Source organism: Saccostrea echinata, unplaced genomic scaffold (assembly GCF_033153115.1).
Source record: "Saccostrea echinata isolate AGI-Se365-2 ecotype Australia unplaced genomic scaffold, CSIRO_AGI_Sech_v1 ptg000034l, whole genome shotgun sequence".
NCBI classification, from domain to species: Eukaryota; Metazoa; Mollusca; class Bivalvia; order Ostreida; family Ostreidae; genus Saccostrea; species Saccostrea echinata.
Window position 1 is genome coordinate 5,442,230 of NW_026889783.1, and position 17,526 is coordinate 5,459,755.

At 34.8% G+C, this 17,526-nt stretch overlaps 1 protein-coding gene across 1 annotated transcript; it reads right to left on the minus strand.

Moving 5' to 3' along the window:
- Nucleotides 1-573: 573 nt before the first annotated feature.
- LOC133199625 (lysine-specific demethylase 4A-like) lies at nt 574-14,626 on the minus strand. The gene is made up of 17 exons (XM_061335479.1): nt 14,477-14,626; nt 14,134-14,309; nt 13,460-13,818; nt 13,160-13,263; nt 12,855-12,992; nt 11,731-11,873; nt 8,492-11,541; nt 8,089-8,313; nt 7,796-7,971; nt 7,246-7,453; nt 6,630-6,709; nt 6,294-6,458; nt 4,080-4,271; nt 2,507-2,683; nt 2,251-2,364; nt 1,526-1,618; nt 574-1,349 (listed from the first exon to the last, which is right to left on the minus strand). Exons 1-17 carry the CDS (start codon nt 14,609-14,611, stop codon nt 1,233-1,235), a joined length of 5,652 nt encoding a protein of 1,883 aa, XP_061191463.1. The 5' UTR covers nt 14,612-14,626; the 3' UTR covers nt 574-1,232.
- Nucleotides 14,627-17,526: the final 2,900 nt, after the last annotated feature.

The window sequence follows — 17,526 nt, forward strand, 5'->3', positions numbered from 1 at the left end:
CCTCAATAGATTAACAAATTTTAACATAGGAATATACAAAAAAAAAATTACAAATCTTTTTATCAGAGACAGCAAAGGCATGAATATTCAGATTGATAACTGGAAGCATCCACAGGTAGTGTAGATCCAAGTTTATTCAAATTATGATCCTGGGGATAGGGTGGGGTCACATTAGGTGATTAAATTTTGACACAGGAATATATACAAAATGAAAATGTGAAAAGTTTAAGACAACACACAACATAAATTTTGATCAGAAAAGCTCACATGAATCTTTGGCTAATGTGACCTAAAAAGGTAAGTTTTACATGGAAGAGAAAAAAATCTCCCAAAGTTTTGCAAAGAGATTTAACACTTCAACAGGCACAAATAAGCTGAAATCTTGATGGCATCACCTCAGTATACATGTACTATAAATTTGAAGACCCAATAGAATTTATGTTAATCAAGTGGTCAGTGGTCCTCTTGAATGTTGTTCACAATCCTTTTATTTTTCAGGACTTACAAAATACAAATATTCCCATCAGATACATTCATTGATTAATAAAGAAATTAAAAAAAAAAACAATAAAATCTGGAAACTTTCATCAATCAGTGTTGCAGATTTATTTCATAAAAATTACAACGCATAATTTCGCTTGTAAAATCCTGTGAGCGTATAATTTTCTTCTAAAAGTTTGATTCCATACAACTCACAACGTGAAGAGTATACACAAAATCACTGAAGAAGTGTGCATGATAAAGAATACACTACACTAATAAAAGTCAAAACAACACATAAAAGTACAATAAATATCGTATTTAACATTAATAAATAAATGCTGCCTAATTTTCCTCTTTTATTATATACAGCATACAGAGATCACTGCCAGGGGCACACTTTTAATTTTGGTGAACATTTCACGTTTTAAGTATTCTGCAGGGTTGCAAAAATCAGGATTTACAAATGGAAAGAGGTTACACTTAACAGAATAAGTGGATAACGCACAATGCATAAAACTATCATATTAACTGCAAAAATACATGTATCCATGTCAATTTCATTAATACTTAACAAAAGCAATTTACATAACTGATTTTAATCAGTAATTTCTGATAATATAATATGCAAGAAATTGACATTGACAGGTAAAATTCATTATCTCCGACTCTCTGTACGTGGCCTATACAATACATAAGAGTTCACTGTCCTATATACAAAATCACAGATATGACAGCAGCCCTTGGTTGCTTTAGCCATTGAGTTTGGAGTACGAGACTTTGGGTTTGTTCCTGGTGTGGTGATCACCAACTTCTGCTTTAATTTCATCATCATAAAGCAAATTGTATTTCCTCTCTGTGGCTTCTGACTACAGTGTTCAAAAGTAAAACATTTATACAGTCAAGGTTTTGAAAATGGCAACAGCAAAAGATTCTGATTACTGAATGGAAGTGGTAACAATATTAGTTATTATACAGTTATATAAAATTTAAAATATTCCTAGAATCATGCACTAATTTCTCCAATATTATACTTTCCCCTTACCAGCCGTGATCGGACATGCTTTGGGAGCTCTTCGTCTAACGTCCAAAGCTCATGCCTTTTGAAGTCCCTTTCCACTCCATCTTCAAACTGTATCTGTATTATCAAGATTAACATTCAATTAGTTACCTTTTCTTTTACAATTCATGTAAATATTAACTCAGCAAGGATCATGCAACAAAAAACTGTGGTGTTGAAACAAGTCATTATTTTACAATTCTACTACAGTTATTGCAAAGATCAAGGAGATGCTGCTGCCATTATTCTCCAATAAATCACAAACATCATCAACATATAGTCAGTTTTCTAATTCTGATTGCATCTACTACAAAAAGGATAAAGGCATCTTTTGATTGTGATGCAAATTGGAGGGAAATAATTTACTTTGAATTTGGATTACAATGCACTTTTTTTAATGCTTGAGATACAAATGAATGAGGATAGCATTCAACTGTGATGTCATAAGACACTTATGATGATGCCCAAATCTAGCTTCTGCATTTCTGTATATATATTTGCCTTAGCAGAGTAGAAATAATTCCCTCATCGTTGCAACTGTTGGAGAATATACCCCTCAGTCTCATTTGATCCCAACCATTGGGCTTGGTTTTTATTTACCAACAAAATCTCTCAACTATCTGGTATATTGTCCAACAATTCTTACAACACAGGAATTGTTTCTTAATTATTATCTCTGAGATATGCATAATGGAATTAAACAGACTTACATAATACATGACCACGACATTGGTGCCTTTGTATGTGGCTCCGTATAACTCCCCATCTGTCCATTTGACTTGGACAGGAGCTCCCACTAGTGGAAGGTTAGATGGAGAATACCCCTACAAAGCAAACAATATACCACAATTTATTTCACACAACTTTTCTGCATAGATACTAATGTATATAATATTTTGTACATTTATTGATAGTAGTATTTAAGATTTTGTTTATTATTATGAATAATATTCTAAGCATACATACTACAATATCTTCAGGAAAAGTGTCATCACTGAAAGAGCCATCATCAAAATCTAGACAACAGAAAGTCTGTTTCTTAATTTTCACAACACTGGCTTTGTAATATCGAGTGTTTTTATGTCTGGCATATACTTTATCACCCACTTTCAGATTAGTCATCTCTCGTTCCTTAGCAAATGCCTGAAATGTAAATATGAAAAGATAACTACTAGTACCTATCATCCTGGTATACCACAGTCCAAACATGTCTCCAGAATACTGCATACTTAATCATAAATTCTATCCTACATGTCCTTTTTTCACCAATTACTTTTATTACTGGTAATTAAGCTAAGGTTTGTATATTATACTGGGTCAATATGCATGTACTACCTTCAAACATTGGTCAAAACATTTAAAAGAGTTATTTCTAGAAATAATAATACAGGTAAACTTCCGTATCTCAACATCGGTGGAACTCTCGTAAAATGTTGAGATATGTGGGATGGGGAGATACCAGTTATAACTCGACATCCATGATTTCATGACATGGCCAATGAGTTTGTTCATGAATTCAATATTTTCAGCATTTCCTCTCTTTGTTAATTATATAACCTAAGAAGCAAAACCAAAAATATCTTTTTGATAAAATGTGTTCTTTTCCATATTAAAAGTTTGCTAAATTTACCAAATGTTTGATGTTTTGCATCATATAATGATTGCTTTTTGTCAGAGAGGATATGAAATGTCTAAACAACACTGTAAAGCCAGCACCAGAGACACAAAAAAATCAAACATTTACATTTTTTATGTTATTTTTGAAAGAAAACTCATATACACAAATTTTATACATTTCTTTTACTTGAACTAACACCAGGTGATGTTATATACATGTTAAGTCAGGGCTGATTTTGATTAAATCACTATATGAATGCATGTTTATTGTTCATTACCAAATTGTTATCTGTTGAACGCATCTTTACCACAAATATTTGAAAATAAGTTGTTTAATTTCTTGCATAATTTATTTGATTCAATGTGTTTGTCAATTGTTATTATCATAGGTTTACATATATGTATATTTAAGCACAAACATGTGCATTTATTATAGATAGTACACAAACTGTAAATCAATTAACATCTCCTGAACGTGTTTAAGTGTCCTAGGCTTCTTTTCAAGCAAGATCATCATAAAATTAAGAAGTGTGCTTTCTAATCATGGGGATAGTAAGTTGTAAATTTCTTAGGATGTCAGCAAGATACACAGGTCATCTGAGCATAACGAAAAACCTATCTGACAAACACTTCTGTTTAGCAGAGCAGAAAATTGCCAAGATGTCAATATAAAGCAAATAAATTTTGCTCTTAGGACTGTCAATTAACATCAAGGCAAGTAGGGTACTGAGCTCAACATATTCGAGTTTCTGCAAATCATTTATACTGGAAATACCACCGAGACTGCAGATGTATGTCAACAAATCCCAGGTTGTCTAGTGTTGACATCTGATGTTGAGATATCAAAGTTTACTTGCAGTTAACTAAAATCAACTTCCTTCCTAGCATCATTAATAAAAAGGGTGATAATATGAGGCATTACCTTTTCCCTGTGGGCTCCATGTTTATTGCAGGTTGTGTATACTGGGAATGGCCAGTCACTGGTCTCAAACAACACACCAGCAGCGTAGGCACAGGTCACATGGAAGGAGGAGGAGCACTTCCCCACAGAACAGAGAACACTGACCCCCGTGGTCTTATCACTGTTGTGTAGGGGGTTACAGTAATAACATTTCTGTAAACAGACAATCCCACAATTATCTCTTTGTAGTCAATTCAATCTGTTATGATGAAAAATATTAAATTAGTACCAGGGATGGGGTCAATTACATTAAAAGTAACTAGATATCATTGAGATGGTGGCCATCTCAAAGGGCCCCGCTTTCAGCAAGGAACATGAAAAAGTAAAGGAGCTGAAAAGGGTTTATTTTGAAGAGGAACACTTGTGTACTATTAAGGGATGTGTTGTTTGAGTCTAAAGGGCTTCTATGTCAACCTTGTTATAATAAAAAATGGCATGAAAGTCTCGAGTGCTCCATACCCTCTATCAAAAAGCAGCACAAAAATCACAAATGTTGCATATCCTCTATGAAAACTGTTGCATATGTATCAAAATATGGAAGGAAATTCACAAATGTTCTGTACCCTACGTCAATTGGTAAAGTTTGAGGCTGACTAGACTAATAAGAGAAAGAAACCATGCAACGAACAAAGATTTTAAACAGAGAGGCTATTTTTGACCTTGACCCTTGACCTAGAAACTTCGTTCAAGGTCACTGCACATCCATTGACCAGTGGCACTCTGCGAGTGAAGTATGAGCCACACTGGACCAAGAGGAGAGAAGATATGCTCCGGACAAGGATTTTTCATATATATAATTCTTCTATGACCTTGACCTTAGACCTAGAAACATGGTTCAAGGTCACTGCATGCCCTTTACCCAAAGACACTCTGTGGGTGAACTATGAGCCAGATTGGGCCAAGGAGAGAGAAAATATGCTCTGAACAAGAATTTAACCAGAGAGGCTATTTTTGACCTTGACCCTTGACCTAGAAACTTTGTTCAAGGTCACTGCACATCCATTGACCAGTGGCACTCTGTGAGTGAAGTATGAGTCACATTGGACCAAGAGGAGAGAAGATATGCTCCGGACAAGGATTTTTCATATAATTCTGTTATGACCTTGACCTTAGACCTAGAAACATGGTTCAAGGTCACTGCACACCCTTTACCCAAAGACACTCTGTGGGTGAAGTATGAGCCAGATTGGGCCAAGGAGAGAGAAGATATGCTCCGGACAGACAGACGGACGGACGGACAGACTGATCACTATAGGGCGCCCGCAGAGCGGGGCCCTAATAATTAAATTAAATGACTACTTTTGTCTTTCTTCAATTAAATTACAAATAAGTTACAGAACTTCCAAGACATGTAATTAATTAAATTAAAATTACTCTGCAAAAGCAATTAAATTACAAATTACATTATCTTTTGCAAACTGAATGAATACAGAAGACCAAAGGTGCTCAGCCTCTGGGCTATCTATACATGAAATAAAAATAATCTGAGTACTGTGTATTAATTCATTTTAAAAACTTTGATACTTAGGATTTGTAGGTAATCTTAACACCCTAATAAATTGTAAGTATTTACAATTTTCATACAATAATATTTTTATATAACTATTTAAGATACTAAATGCATTTATAAAGATCTGTATGTTTAATAGTGATCTCATAAAGATTTCTTTTCTGAAGTAAGTTCCATACCATAGTATGGAACTTTAAAGGTAGAAAAAAATTTAGATAGACATTTAAGCTTGACGTAATTCTAAATGTAAACTATTATTATCATAAACAAGCCAATATATCAAATTCATTTATAGGGATGTTGACATAAAGTTAAGATTTTAAAGAAAAAACCCAGAATTGAGGATGTTTTAAATGATTAAAATGGACTGTTAAATGTGACTGTGATGGATATATTTTCCTGTTAAAATATGTATAATATGTATTATGTAAAGCAATTGAAATGTAATTAAAAAGTTATTGAAATTACATAGTATTTTTTCAGTGTAATTCATTAAATTACAAGTAATTGAAAAAATTATCAATTACAAATTTCTTCCAATTACTACGAAAATTGTAGTTAAGTAAACTCGATTAAAATTACTTTTTACAATTACCCCATCCCTGATTAGTACCTATCATCTACTTATTTGTCAAAAATATTAGAGGAAATCTGTTCAAACATACTAATCTAACTCTGTTAGTGAGAATTCCATCGATGTTGATTGGTTCCCGTTTAGGGATGTTATCAAATTTGACCTCAGTGATGGTAAGAGCACACACAATGTGGGCCCACTTTCCATTACTGGTGGGCTTCAGTGCACCTCCCCTCATACAACACAAGCAACACTCCTGCAAAAAATATTCATCAATCTGATAACAAATCTTTAGTAATCTAAACTGGCTAAACAATCATTTTTGAATACATTGGCTAAACAATCATTTTTGAATACATGTAAGTTAAAGATGTGAATAGATAGGCTTTTTTCCCCTAGAAGTTAATAGTTTTAGCTTCAATCTTACTGCTGCTAACTGTTGACGGACACATCTAGTGCACCTCCATAGCTTCTTGTTTTGAGGTAGATCAAGCACACCATAACAACCTATATAAAATACAGAGGGTTTCACATCAACAATGAAAACTTAATAGGAATAACAAGAAGTCTGTGAGCCAATGCTCACTAATAATACCTCCACTCTGATGTGAATACACAAATTCAGTTATGGACAAACACAGTGATAATCAGGAAACTGACATTGGATTTGTACAAAAATGAATCCCACCATATGGCATGCCTAAACAAAGAGTGTTAAAATTTCAAGCACCTGCGATGAGTAGTTGCTGAGAAAACTGTGACCAAAATTTGTTATGTATGGTATGGACAGATGCACAGATAAACAGGAAGTTGACATTGGATTCGTACAAAAATGAATCCCACCATATGGCATGCCTAAACAAAGATTGTGCTAAAATTTCAAGCATCTCCAATGAGTAGTTGCTGAGAAAACTGTGACCAAAATCTGTTACGGACAGACACACAGAAAGACACACACACAAGGGTAAAACAGTATACCCCCCTCTCCTTCGGAGCGAGGGTATAAAAATACATCTTGACCTTTCTTACTAATCTCTACTTACTAGCATGGACACAGACTTTACAGTCCTCACACACCAACAGCTGACTAAGTCCGTCCTTATCTAAGTGTGCCTGAATTCTAGCTGGAGTGGGGTTATCTTCACTGCAAGCAAAGCAGGCCTCGGGTATCATAGGCAGCGTTTTCTCTGGCATGGATTTCTTCCCCTTTTTAGACTTTGTGGGGCTGTCCTCTTGCTTGTCCAGTAACATCTGGAAACATTGAATTATTCATTAAAAATTCTCTCTTCAGGGTCCCTTTATCATGTTTTGTGGAAGGTAGCCCATAGCAATGGAAAAGGGAAAACTATTCACATGTATGTGTATTTTCTCACATGCATGTATTTGGAATTAACATAATGTATTAAGATATGTACTTCACTAATAAACTGCTAACATCTTGAAAATATTAGTATAATGGTAATTAAAAATCATTATTCATTAACTAAATGTAAATTTTGTTAAATTACTTTATTTTTCCCCTTCTACTAATATTTGTTATTAAAGAAAGTATTGACATATACATGTATATAATGAAGAACACTGCTAACTTACATGTAATGGCTTAAATAATGCACAAATGGAACAATGTGGCAATTTTTGGCTAATTTTTACATTGAAGTCTTGTTCTGCATTAAAATCCAGCAACAAATGTTGCCATAAGACTCTCACTGGCTTTGTCCACTCTTCTGTCATAATTCTTTCTGGAAAAGCTGAAATTTCATAGTTGTCTGAAATTTATAAAAGGAAGACTTGCATTACTTCAACTAAATGATCCACAGGCTGCATTTTTTCTCTTGAAAATTTGCAGCTTGTCATTTGAGTTCATTCAATGTTAAGGTTTAAACCTTTTTTGGCATCTTGACCACTACTGTTTCTTTTCTTTTTTCGTCCATTTTGATCTTTAGAACTGTCTTTGACACCACTGCTGTTCCTGGACCTAATCTTCTCTGAATCTTTAGCATCACCTTTGGATTTCGGAATTTTATTTTCATCCTGATGCTTCTTTTTCATACACTTTCCATCAACACTGTGAGATCGTGGGGATGTTGCTGCATTGGATTTCTTTTTAGCTGCCTACATACCAGAAATCTCAAATATCAATGCATGACCAGAAATGTAAAATATTAATACCATCAATAAACACCAATCATGTTAATCTTATGAAAAGGTACATGTACTTCACATAGTAAAATCATTGTCAATTTACATGCAATCCCCCCCCCTCCCCCCCCCCCCCCAAAAAAAAACTTGCCTTGTTGGGTGACAATTGCCCACTGCTTCCAGAAATATCAGAAATATCTGGTGTTCGTTTATTGGGAGGATTCCCTGAGAAAGCACTGTAGCTGGACACCTGAACTAATGTTTTGTCATCTGACCCTGGACTGGACATTCGGTAAAGTGACTGATTGGAACTTGGGGACAGAAGTCCAGCTTTTACTTTGTTCTCCATGCTAGTGTCATGAATATTATTATTATCACTCTCCATCTTCAGTACCTTTGTGGTAACTTTCTCCTGGCTACTGTCAGTGGACATTTTGTGTTTGGCTGTGGTTGATGTGGTGGTAGTCATTGAAGTCACACCTGATACTTGGGAAATTGGCACAATTGGTTGGGGAACTAGCTGAAGTACTTTGTTTGGACTTACAATGGCACCATAAGTCTGATCCACATCACTGTTTAATCCACTGTTAGCAGGTGCTCCACTGAATTTGGTTGTTGTTACAGGATTTAATGCATCTGAGGCCTGAGAAGGCTTAAGAGCCACATTGGTGACTGGTTGTGTTTGTACAGACACTGTAGACTGAGGAACAGACAACTGACTGGAGGTCACAATGGTTTGGAAATGTGGAGTCTTAGGGTCCACCTGAAAGGCATTGGGAGTGGGATGAATCTGTGTGACACCTTGTAACAGAAACTGAGTTGTTCCTGAAAACTGTGGTCTTCCACCAAACTGGGGGAGAGTAGCTGTTTTCTGTCCTAGCACTGGAGTTGATGCTACTAGTGTTGCTTGAGGTTTTCCAGCCATAGCTAATATATTTTGTTGACTCCCCATATTAAGTGTTTTAGACTGAGGAACAATGCACAATGTAGAGTTTGGTACAACTTGTGGTGATACTGCAATTCTTAGTGGAGTTGTCACTGTCTGTTGTACCAGTGGGCTGGTAATTTTCTGCACAGATGGCTGTACAATAATGTTCCCAGTCACTGAATTTGCAATTGATGAGGATGAAATTTGCAAAACATTTGCGGCAGCTTGATTCTGTAGCAAGATTGCATTTCCTCCAGATTGAGGAACTACTGGAACTAAACTAATGGTTCCTGAAGGAGACTTCATCTGGACATATTTCATAGTGCTGTTGACGTTCACAGTTTTTGAAGTTTGTGATTTTGATTCTGAATTTGTCATTCCTCTGGTTGCCTTCAGTAATTGGCTGACAGTGGGTTTGGCAGAAACAACTGTGCCAGATCCTGAAGTTTTCTCATTATTTTGAAGAACCCCATTTGAAAGAACAATTTTTTGTTTCACCTGTGATGCATTAGTAATGGTGGAAGTAGGGGTTACGGAGGTACTGCTGCCAGTAGTAGTAGTACCAGAATGCATCACAGGTATATTCACTAAAAAAGTCTGCTGTTGTTGTGAGGTCGGATTAGGTTGACCACTGAGGGCCTGCAGAAGTAGATTTGATTGTGCTGTTGATGGCACAGCAGGATTTAATGGCTGTATGATCCTAGGATTGGGATTAGATGGTCTACTCATGTGAGCCTGGGGTGGTCTTTGATTGGAATGCGAAGGTAAAGAAGTGGGATGTGCAAGAAGAGATGATGATGTTCCAATGCAGGTAGTTGAACCACAAGCATTGCTTGGTAAAGGGGGAGAGCCCAAACCACCATGGTCATGTGACACTGCCTCTGCCAATCCCATGGTACCCCCCACTCTCTGTCTTCCTGGACTGAGCAAAGAGCGGGGAGACTTTGATCCAGAAGAAGATGTAGATTCAGGTTTTTGTGTTAACATACTGTTGGCCAATTTAAATGCTTCAGACATGTTTGAAAACAAACTTTGCTGTGATCCTGTTAGTTTCATAGGTGGGGCATTCATAATATCCGGTGGTTTTGGTTCAAGATTTTTTAAGTCACTTGTCCCTGAAACACCAGAATTTTCTGCACGCACAGTCTTGTTATCACTGTTTGATCCCTCAGAGCTTGCTGTTGAAGAAAATGAAAGATCCAAAGCTTGCGATCCTTCTTGTTTTGGTTCACTCGTTATGGTCGCCGAAGCAGTAGGCTTCATTCTCACAGTTTTGACATATTCAGCTGTTCCATGCAAAGATGTTGGAGAAGCAACTGTCAATGACTTGGGCACATGCATATCACTGAATAAACTAGAGGACACTCTATGTTCTTGCTTTACATAATTGCTGCCATTACTAGGTTGTTTAGCTGTTGAGCTCAATAAATCACCAAATGAAACACCAGAACTTTGATTAAATGGGGACTCTGTATAAGGTTTTCCTTTAGTATTGCTTTGCAGCATTTGTTGTTGTTCAATCCACCTTATTGTTGGCATGAGGAAATTAATGCGATTGAAGTCAGACTGACTTTGTTGTTGGGCTGTCATATTTGTCTGTGTGAGGGGCAGGAAAGAATATGAATGGTTACCAGGATTTTCTTTCCTTGATCTCTTTTTGGGTATTACTTGTTTTACACTGTCATCTGCTGCTTTTTCACTCTTCACTGGGACTGAAGAGATACTGTCCATACTAGCATCACGAGAAGGATCACTTGTGGTCTCTGAAGCATCATGTTTAACTTGATCTTTTTCTACTTTGACTTCTGCTTTCCTCTTTTTAGGTTTGTGTCTTTTAGGTGGCATTTCTTCAACTACACTTCCTGGACGCAATGCTAATGCCCCTGAACGGGCTGCCACTAAAGATTCAAACGCAGCTTGGAAAGATGACGGTCCACTCTTCTTTGGTATTTCCTTTTTCTTAGACACATCCTTTAGATACATGTTAATTTTCTGCTTACTGTCTGCCTCAGATGACTTCAGTTTGTCCTCGGAATCCTCAGAACACACTTCCTCTGTTGATCCTCCATATTTGTCTTCATCGCATGACTCCTCTGCGGATTCCTCAGAACCTGTGTCCCCTTCCTTCTCTGTCCTCTTTTTTGATGTTTTGCTTGATTTTCCTTTACTTTTCCTGGGTGATTGCTCAGCCTTCCTTGATATGGGATGTCTTTTTGTCTGTATGGTACCAGAGTTATTTGCTTCAATTGCTTTTTCACCACCAGAGTCCCTAATGTTAAATGTAGATGGATGTGTGAAAAAGGCTTTTATCACATTTTACTTCAAAAATTTAAATATCCAGTATTTTTTATGAGTAAATAACAAATGAAAAGGAACTGACAAACAAATAATTATTTTTTCACATATGTTTATTAAAACTATATGTTTATTAAATCTTGATGAAACCTGAAAAGCTTACTTGTGTTTATAGAGCTTAGACTGGTCATCTTCCGGATGAGGAGCTATATCTTTACCAAGTTTCCAAAGGTCGTATCTTTCAGGCTGAAACCTTTTCACAAAACAATCCATGCTGATCTTAACACCATCTTTTCGACAAGTGCACTGTAGAGAAAAGGCATAAAATAAAGATGTCTTTACATTTGTTCATTTTATGGTCTAATAAGGAGATAAATTCATGACTTTTTTTAAGAGTTATCAATGATTTTCTTTGGGTTAAAATGCCACCAATATTCGGCTGTTTCCCCTCACAAAAATAATTAGCTATTTTTTCCCAATTATTAGTATATTTTTCCCAATTTCAAACATATGGAAATTATGTTTTGATTCTGAACAAAAGTCGCTAAAATTGTTGACACAGTAAATACGTTTTTATTCTTCAATTTTATTCTCCAAATCCTTGCATATGCAGCCGATTTTTAATGAATGTGTAAAACAATGCAGTTATCCATATAAGCAGATAAGCTTATAATATCCTAAATGAATTGGTAAATAGTTCCCAGACACAAGTCATGTTGCATGTTGACATAATGATTTTTTGGTTTGACCGCCATTATTACATAGAGGGTCAGGCTAATATCAGGAAATGGACAACACATAGGGTTTCACTAAAATCAGGAAAAAACAAACAGTAAAGACTAAACTTGATTTCAATACAAGACAGTTTACTAGATTACGAGTCTAAATGCTGGTTATTTTTTTATGAAATTAGACAAAGCAATTCCAAGAAAATAGAAGCTACAAGGTGTGACTAATATAAGCCATGTTCACATTCAATAAAATATTGATGTTAATTTTTTTAAATGATTATTTTATGAATTTATCAATAAATCAAATTCAAAATTAAAATCAAACAAAAACTGTTGTTGTTACTTAGTTTGATTATTTTTTTTTTTTGTATTTTTTAGCATTCTAATTTACTATAAATGATTTTTCCCAATTTGAGGAAAATGTCGCTAAATTTTTCCCAATTCAAAAGGAGGGGGTGGTGGTTTAAAAAAAAAAAAAATCACTGGTTATACATTATCTTTCTACAATCATGAAACTGTATCATCAGGCTCATTTAATTTTCAATTAAAAGATTACTTGTAAGCATCTTTTTCCATATTCAATCCATCTCTTTGTAGCAAAATTGGTGGATTCTGCACAGTTAAATCCATGATTGTACCCTGCATGGTAGCCATAGGGAAAAGTTATCATAAACTCCCCAGCCTCCTGTGTTATCTGCAAAAAGATAAACAGAAGAATCCAAACTTTTAGTCACTCATCCATATTTGAATTTTTTATAGAAATTCTTACCACTTTCTAACTAAATCCTGCTCTAGGATATGTCTTTTTATTTTTCTTATATGCAAGAGATTTCATGATCTTATTACTGAATATAAAAATACCTTGTTAAAGGGGATAGAGTACTGTTTTAAAATTGCTGGTGAAATCAATGTCATTTTGTGCCTCAGAAAAGCAGGACATGACTGAAAACTGCTTGGGAAAAATCCTAAAATATAAAGACATGATAATTTTCAAATAAGAATTATTTTTCATGTTGAAAATACACAGAAAAAGAGCAAAAGATTAAATTTACCAAAAATAATTAACTAAAACAAAACAATGAAAAGAAAAAAAAAGAAATAAAAAGTTAATATAACAGTATTGTGGTGAAATTATATATTTCACAAATGGTCCATTAATACCTTGAGCTAGTCTTTCCAGTCTTCTTCCATGTTCTGGGGGGATGGCATACCAGGATTTGGGTGCTCCAAAATGAACATAGTTAATACTATACAAGTCCATGTCCTCTGTATGCCATGGAAAAGTTGTCTTCCACATCCCAAAATAGAGATAGGCAGTGTTAACACCTTCGATCTTGATTCCATAATCACCATTCACATAATCAAGTATAGTACCCAGTCTGTTGATATTCCAGTAGTCCTGATCTGTATCATATAAGGAGCCAGAAATATCTGCCCCATAGATAGGATTCACAAATGTGATATTTTTCCAGTATTTCCTTTCTAGTTCTTCATAATCAAAATGTCTTGGTGTTCGATACCTACAATATAAATAAAAATTAAAAAAAAAAAACTAAACAAAATGCATTTATTATACTGTTAATCACTAGATTTTCGCGACACCTTATTTTTGCGAGACAGGTATTTGGTATTTATAAGCGAGATAAAGTTTTCACGAATTCTGGGTTCTGTTGTATATGCTCTATACTAATGAAAATATACACAAGAATGAAATTTTCACTAGCAGGTCGTCTTGAGTAATTGCGTGAAAATACAGTTCTCGCGAATAAAAAGTGAATTACAGTAGGTGAACCTGCAAAATTTCAAGAGATATTGAGTTGGATTTCACAACACACCTGTCACTATTCGCCAACTTTTCAAAATCTTTACAATGAATGGCTTTCTTTTGCACGTTGAACTGTTGATAGAGACCTTGACAACCAGTGACAACCTGATTTATTGGTGCTGGTATGGTGATATCAATGTCATCATACCCACTTCTCCTTGGGGACCACTCCGGAGGAGGGATGACCTTTAATATTGAAGGAAAAAAAATCATCAATTTATAAGGATCTCATTTTGCTACATAAATGTACAAATACGATAGTGTATAACAAATAACGTAGCCACTTATTTAAAGTGGAGACTATTCTTGTAGTCTTCAAGTTTTTAGAATCATAAGCTTGTTAATTAACAAACCTTTGCGACCCCAGCTTTATGAGCTCCACATGATTCCATGTACTCTATGTACTTAGTGAAGTCTTTAAATTCCTCCATCGTGGGCCGAAACACCATGATTTTAGGTATGCTGTTACCTCCACTTGAAGACTCCATTTTCTCATTTATCTAAAATAAGACCAATATTACTGTTAATTTTCTGAAAATTAGTTTCAAGCAGTTCACAAGACATATTTATATACATATTAAAGTATGTTGACATTATTTAACAGAAGAAATGGTCAGTAACTTTGTTCTATTTTGATAACAATTCATACCTGGCAAAAACAATTTTTTACACTGGCAATATTAGTTTTAAATATTAGCTGGATTATTTTAATAATAATTCAAGTTTTCTTAAAGTACATTTTCCTGTATCTAAATTCAACTCAGAATTTTTTGTCTAAACCCGAAAAGACTATTTTGTGGAGGAAGGGTAAGACAAGTCGTTTTTCTTCACACACATAAATGACTCTCTTGAGTCTCTTTACCATTTCATCAGGGGTCTGTGTTTTCAAAAGGGGTGTGTGTGTGTCAAAGACATTTTTTTTACTTTACAGGTCCAGAAATATGCAAAACCAAATTTTTTGGTTGACACCAAAATAAAAAAAAAATCATCAAGCACATTTTGCCTATGCCCCAGAATGACATCAAGCTTGATATTCTTATGTCTAAATATTCCTGGAATTTGCTTAATTAACATGCTCCTGTAAATAATGCTTAAATCTCAATAACATGTAAGAATTTTAAAGAAAAACTGTTTTGGGAAAGTCTCTAAATTAAGAAAAAAAATTGCACTGCAGATAATTTTTATACATATAATTTGTCTGTGCTTGTTTGTAATTGTATCAAGCATTCTGGTTATTTGTGATGTCTGAAAGGGCCCTGATTTGATAATCATACTTTCTATTCTGACATTCGGGACAGGCCGAACTGGCTTCTTATGAGAAAAGTAGTTCCGTCAGTGTCAAGGACATTGTCCTGACAGTGGCTTCTAGTGAGAGAGAGCAATCTAATGCATGTTGTCACATCTCATACCACACCAAATTATATCTAAGCAATACTATAACAGCAATATAACACCGCTGCGCCTTTTAATTTGATGTTAGAGCATTCCACTAGTCAACAGGAAGTCTGCATTCTGTATATTTACAACATGGCGGAAACAAACCAACTTAGTCCCAGACGATACATCAACTACTGGTGTACGCAAGAATATATCCAAAAATTTAATAATTCGATACGTTATCAACTAAAAATGACGCATTTTGACAAAGATCTCACCACAAATGAAATGACTTTGGCGTAAATTATCTATTTTCGGCACCAACAATTTGTCTGACGACACAGTTTCAAAAACAGGGTCTGTATTCATTTCATAACAGTGACAGATCAAATGCCTTGAGGAAAAGTAATTTTTTTAAACTTCAATAAAATATAAGAATGTGTGAAAATACGTTACCGATTAAAAACGATGCTAAATACAATTTTTCAAGTATTTCCTAGCGTTAACGCAAGTACGTGCCATCTGAACCATTTTATGACCAAATAACATGTAGATTAATTTACAACACATCCGCTCTAAAATAATCCGTTTCAGTTACCGACGCCTTTTCAATTTTCAACCACTGATTTACAATAAGATACATTTTTGTGTATTATAATTTCATAAAAGTAAAAGGTAATTAATAAAAAGATATCTAATGTATTCATTAGTGGTACACACAATTCTGCGGATTGATATAACAATTTCTGCATAATAAAAATAAAACACAGAGGAAGTACATATAAATCAAAGTACTGATAATCCACACTTGTCATTACTAATGTTATATAGGCATATATATGGCATCGGGGGTGGGGTGGAGGGTTCCCTACTTATTTTAGATAAATCTTTTTTTAAATTTAGGATGGAATTTTTCATTGAAAGTCCGATCCCCCTCTCCCATCCGTTTTTGGTTGAAGAATGATCAAACTTTTTTTTTCGAAAAGTAAATTGTTTACAAATCCATTTTGGACAGACTTTTCGTTTTCTCTTTCTTCTTCTTTTCTGCTTGTCAAAGTTTTTCAGCTATCAAGCATCTTTTCAATCATTTGTTATACCCCCTCCCCTTTGAAAAATGACGCTATGTATACGTACGAGTTCGTAATGAATTGATCATCTCTAAAGAAATGGTATGCGCTTTCTTGTAATCGCTTTGTTAAACATGGTTGCGTTCAAAATCCTCGAAATTACATTTTAAAGACTTTTAGCTTAAGGTTCATTGACCCTCTGATAAGAGAGATAAGTCTCATGCGAGAAGGGGGGATAGTTTCCGGACCCCCACAGGCCCTTTAATTAGTAGAAACGGTTTTCAAAAGTTGGGGGGGTCTTCCAAAAAAATCTGACACGCGCCAAAACAAAAGGTCATTTACTGTCCAAATGGCAAGAAAACTCGTCCGGTAAAGCTTTGGCTTGAACTCAATAAAAGTGCAATTAACGCTGATCACTTATATACCCCTGAGAGTGATTCGAGACAACTGATGGCAACAGCTTTGAGAGGTGGATCAAAAGTTCTTCAGCTTCTGTTACATGTATTAAATATCATTTCAAGTTTTCATTGTCAGGTTTTTCTTTTTAAAATGCATATTTGAAATTTAATTTATGCTAGTCGTATTCAATTCAACCCACAGAAATACTTATTTGAATTTTATGTCCCGAACCCAACCTTCTCTAAGTTTTTTTTTCTCCATATTTACAAACAGTCTCGCCACTGTAGGTCGTATCTGTTTCATAGGCTCTAAACTGATTATCTTGATTCATTTAACATATGAAACAGCCCAAATAAGAAGTTTATCAGAAAATCGGCATTTTTATTTTACACCAATCAAAGCACACAAGTTATTTTCTTGCGTGCTTTGATTGGCACTACTTTCCATAACAAACAAACAAAAATGTCCACCGTACCCGATGTTTATTAAAAGAGAATTTTTGGTTTTTATAAATTTTCTTGCGGTTTCTTCTTCTTTTTTCAATCAAATTATATGTAACA

What these genes read in the sequence shown, in the direction of transcription:
- LOC133199625 (XM_061335479.1), bottom strand. Translation starts at nt 14,611, where the DNA reads ATGGAGTCTTCAAGTGGAGGTAACAGCATACCTAAAATCATGGTGTTT. An exon ending in CATTATTTAAGCCATTACAT is followed by an intron (nt 7,454 to 7,795) that starts GTAAGTTAGCAG and finishes CAATGTTTCCAG; the next exon opens with ATGTTACTGGACAAGCAAGA. An exon ending in TCACTAACAGAGTTAGATTA is followed by an intron (nt 4,272 to 6,293) that starts GTATGTTTGAAC and finishes GTCTGTTTACAG; the next exon opens with AAATGTTATTACTGTAACCC.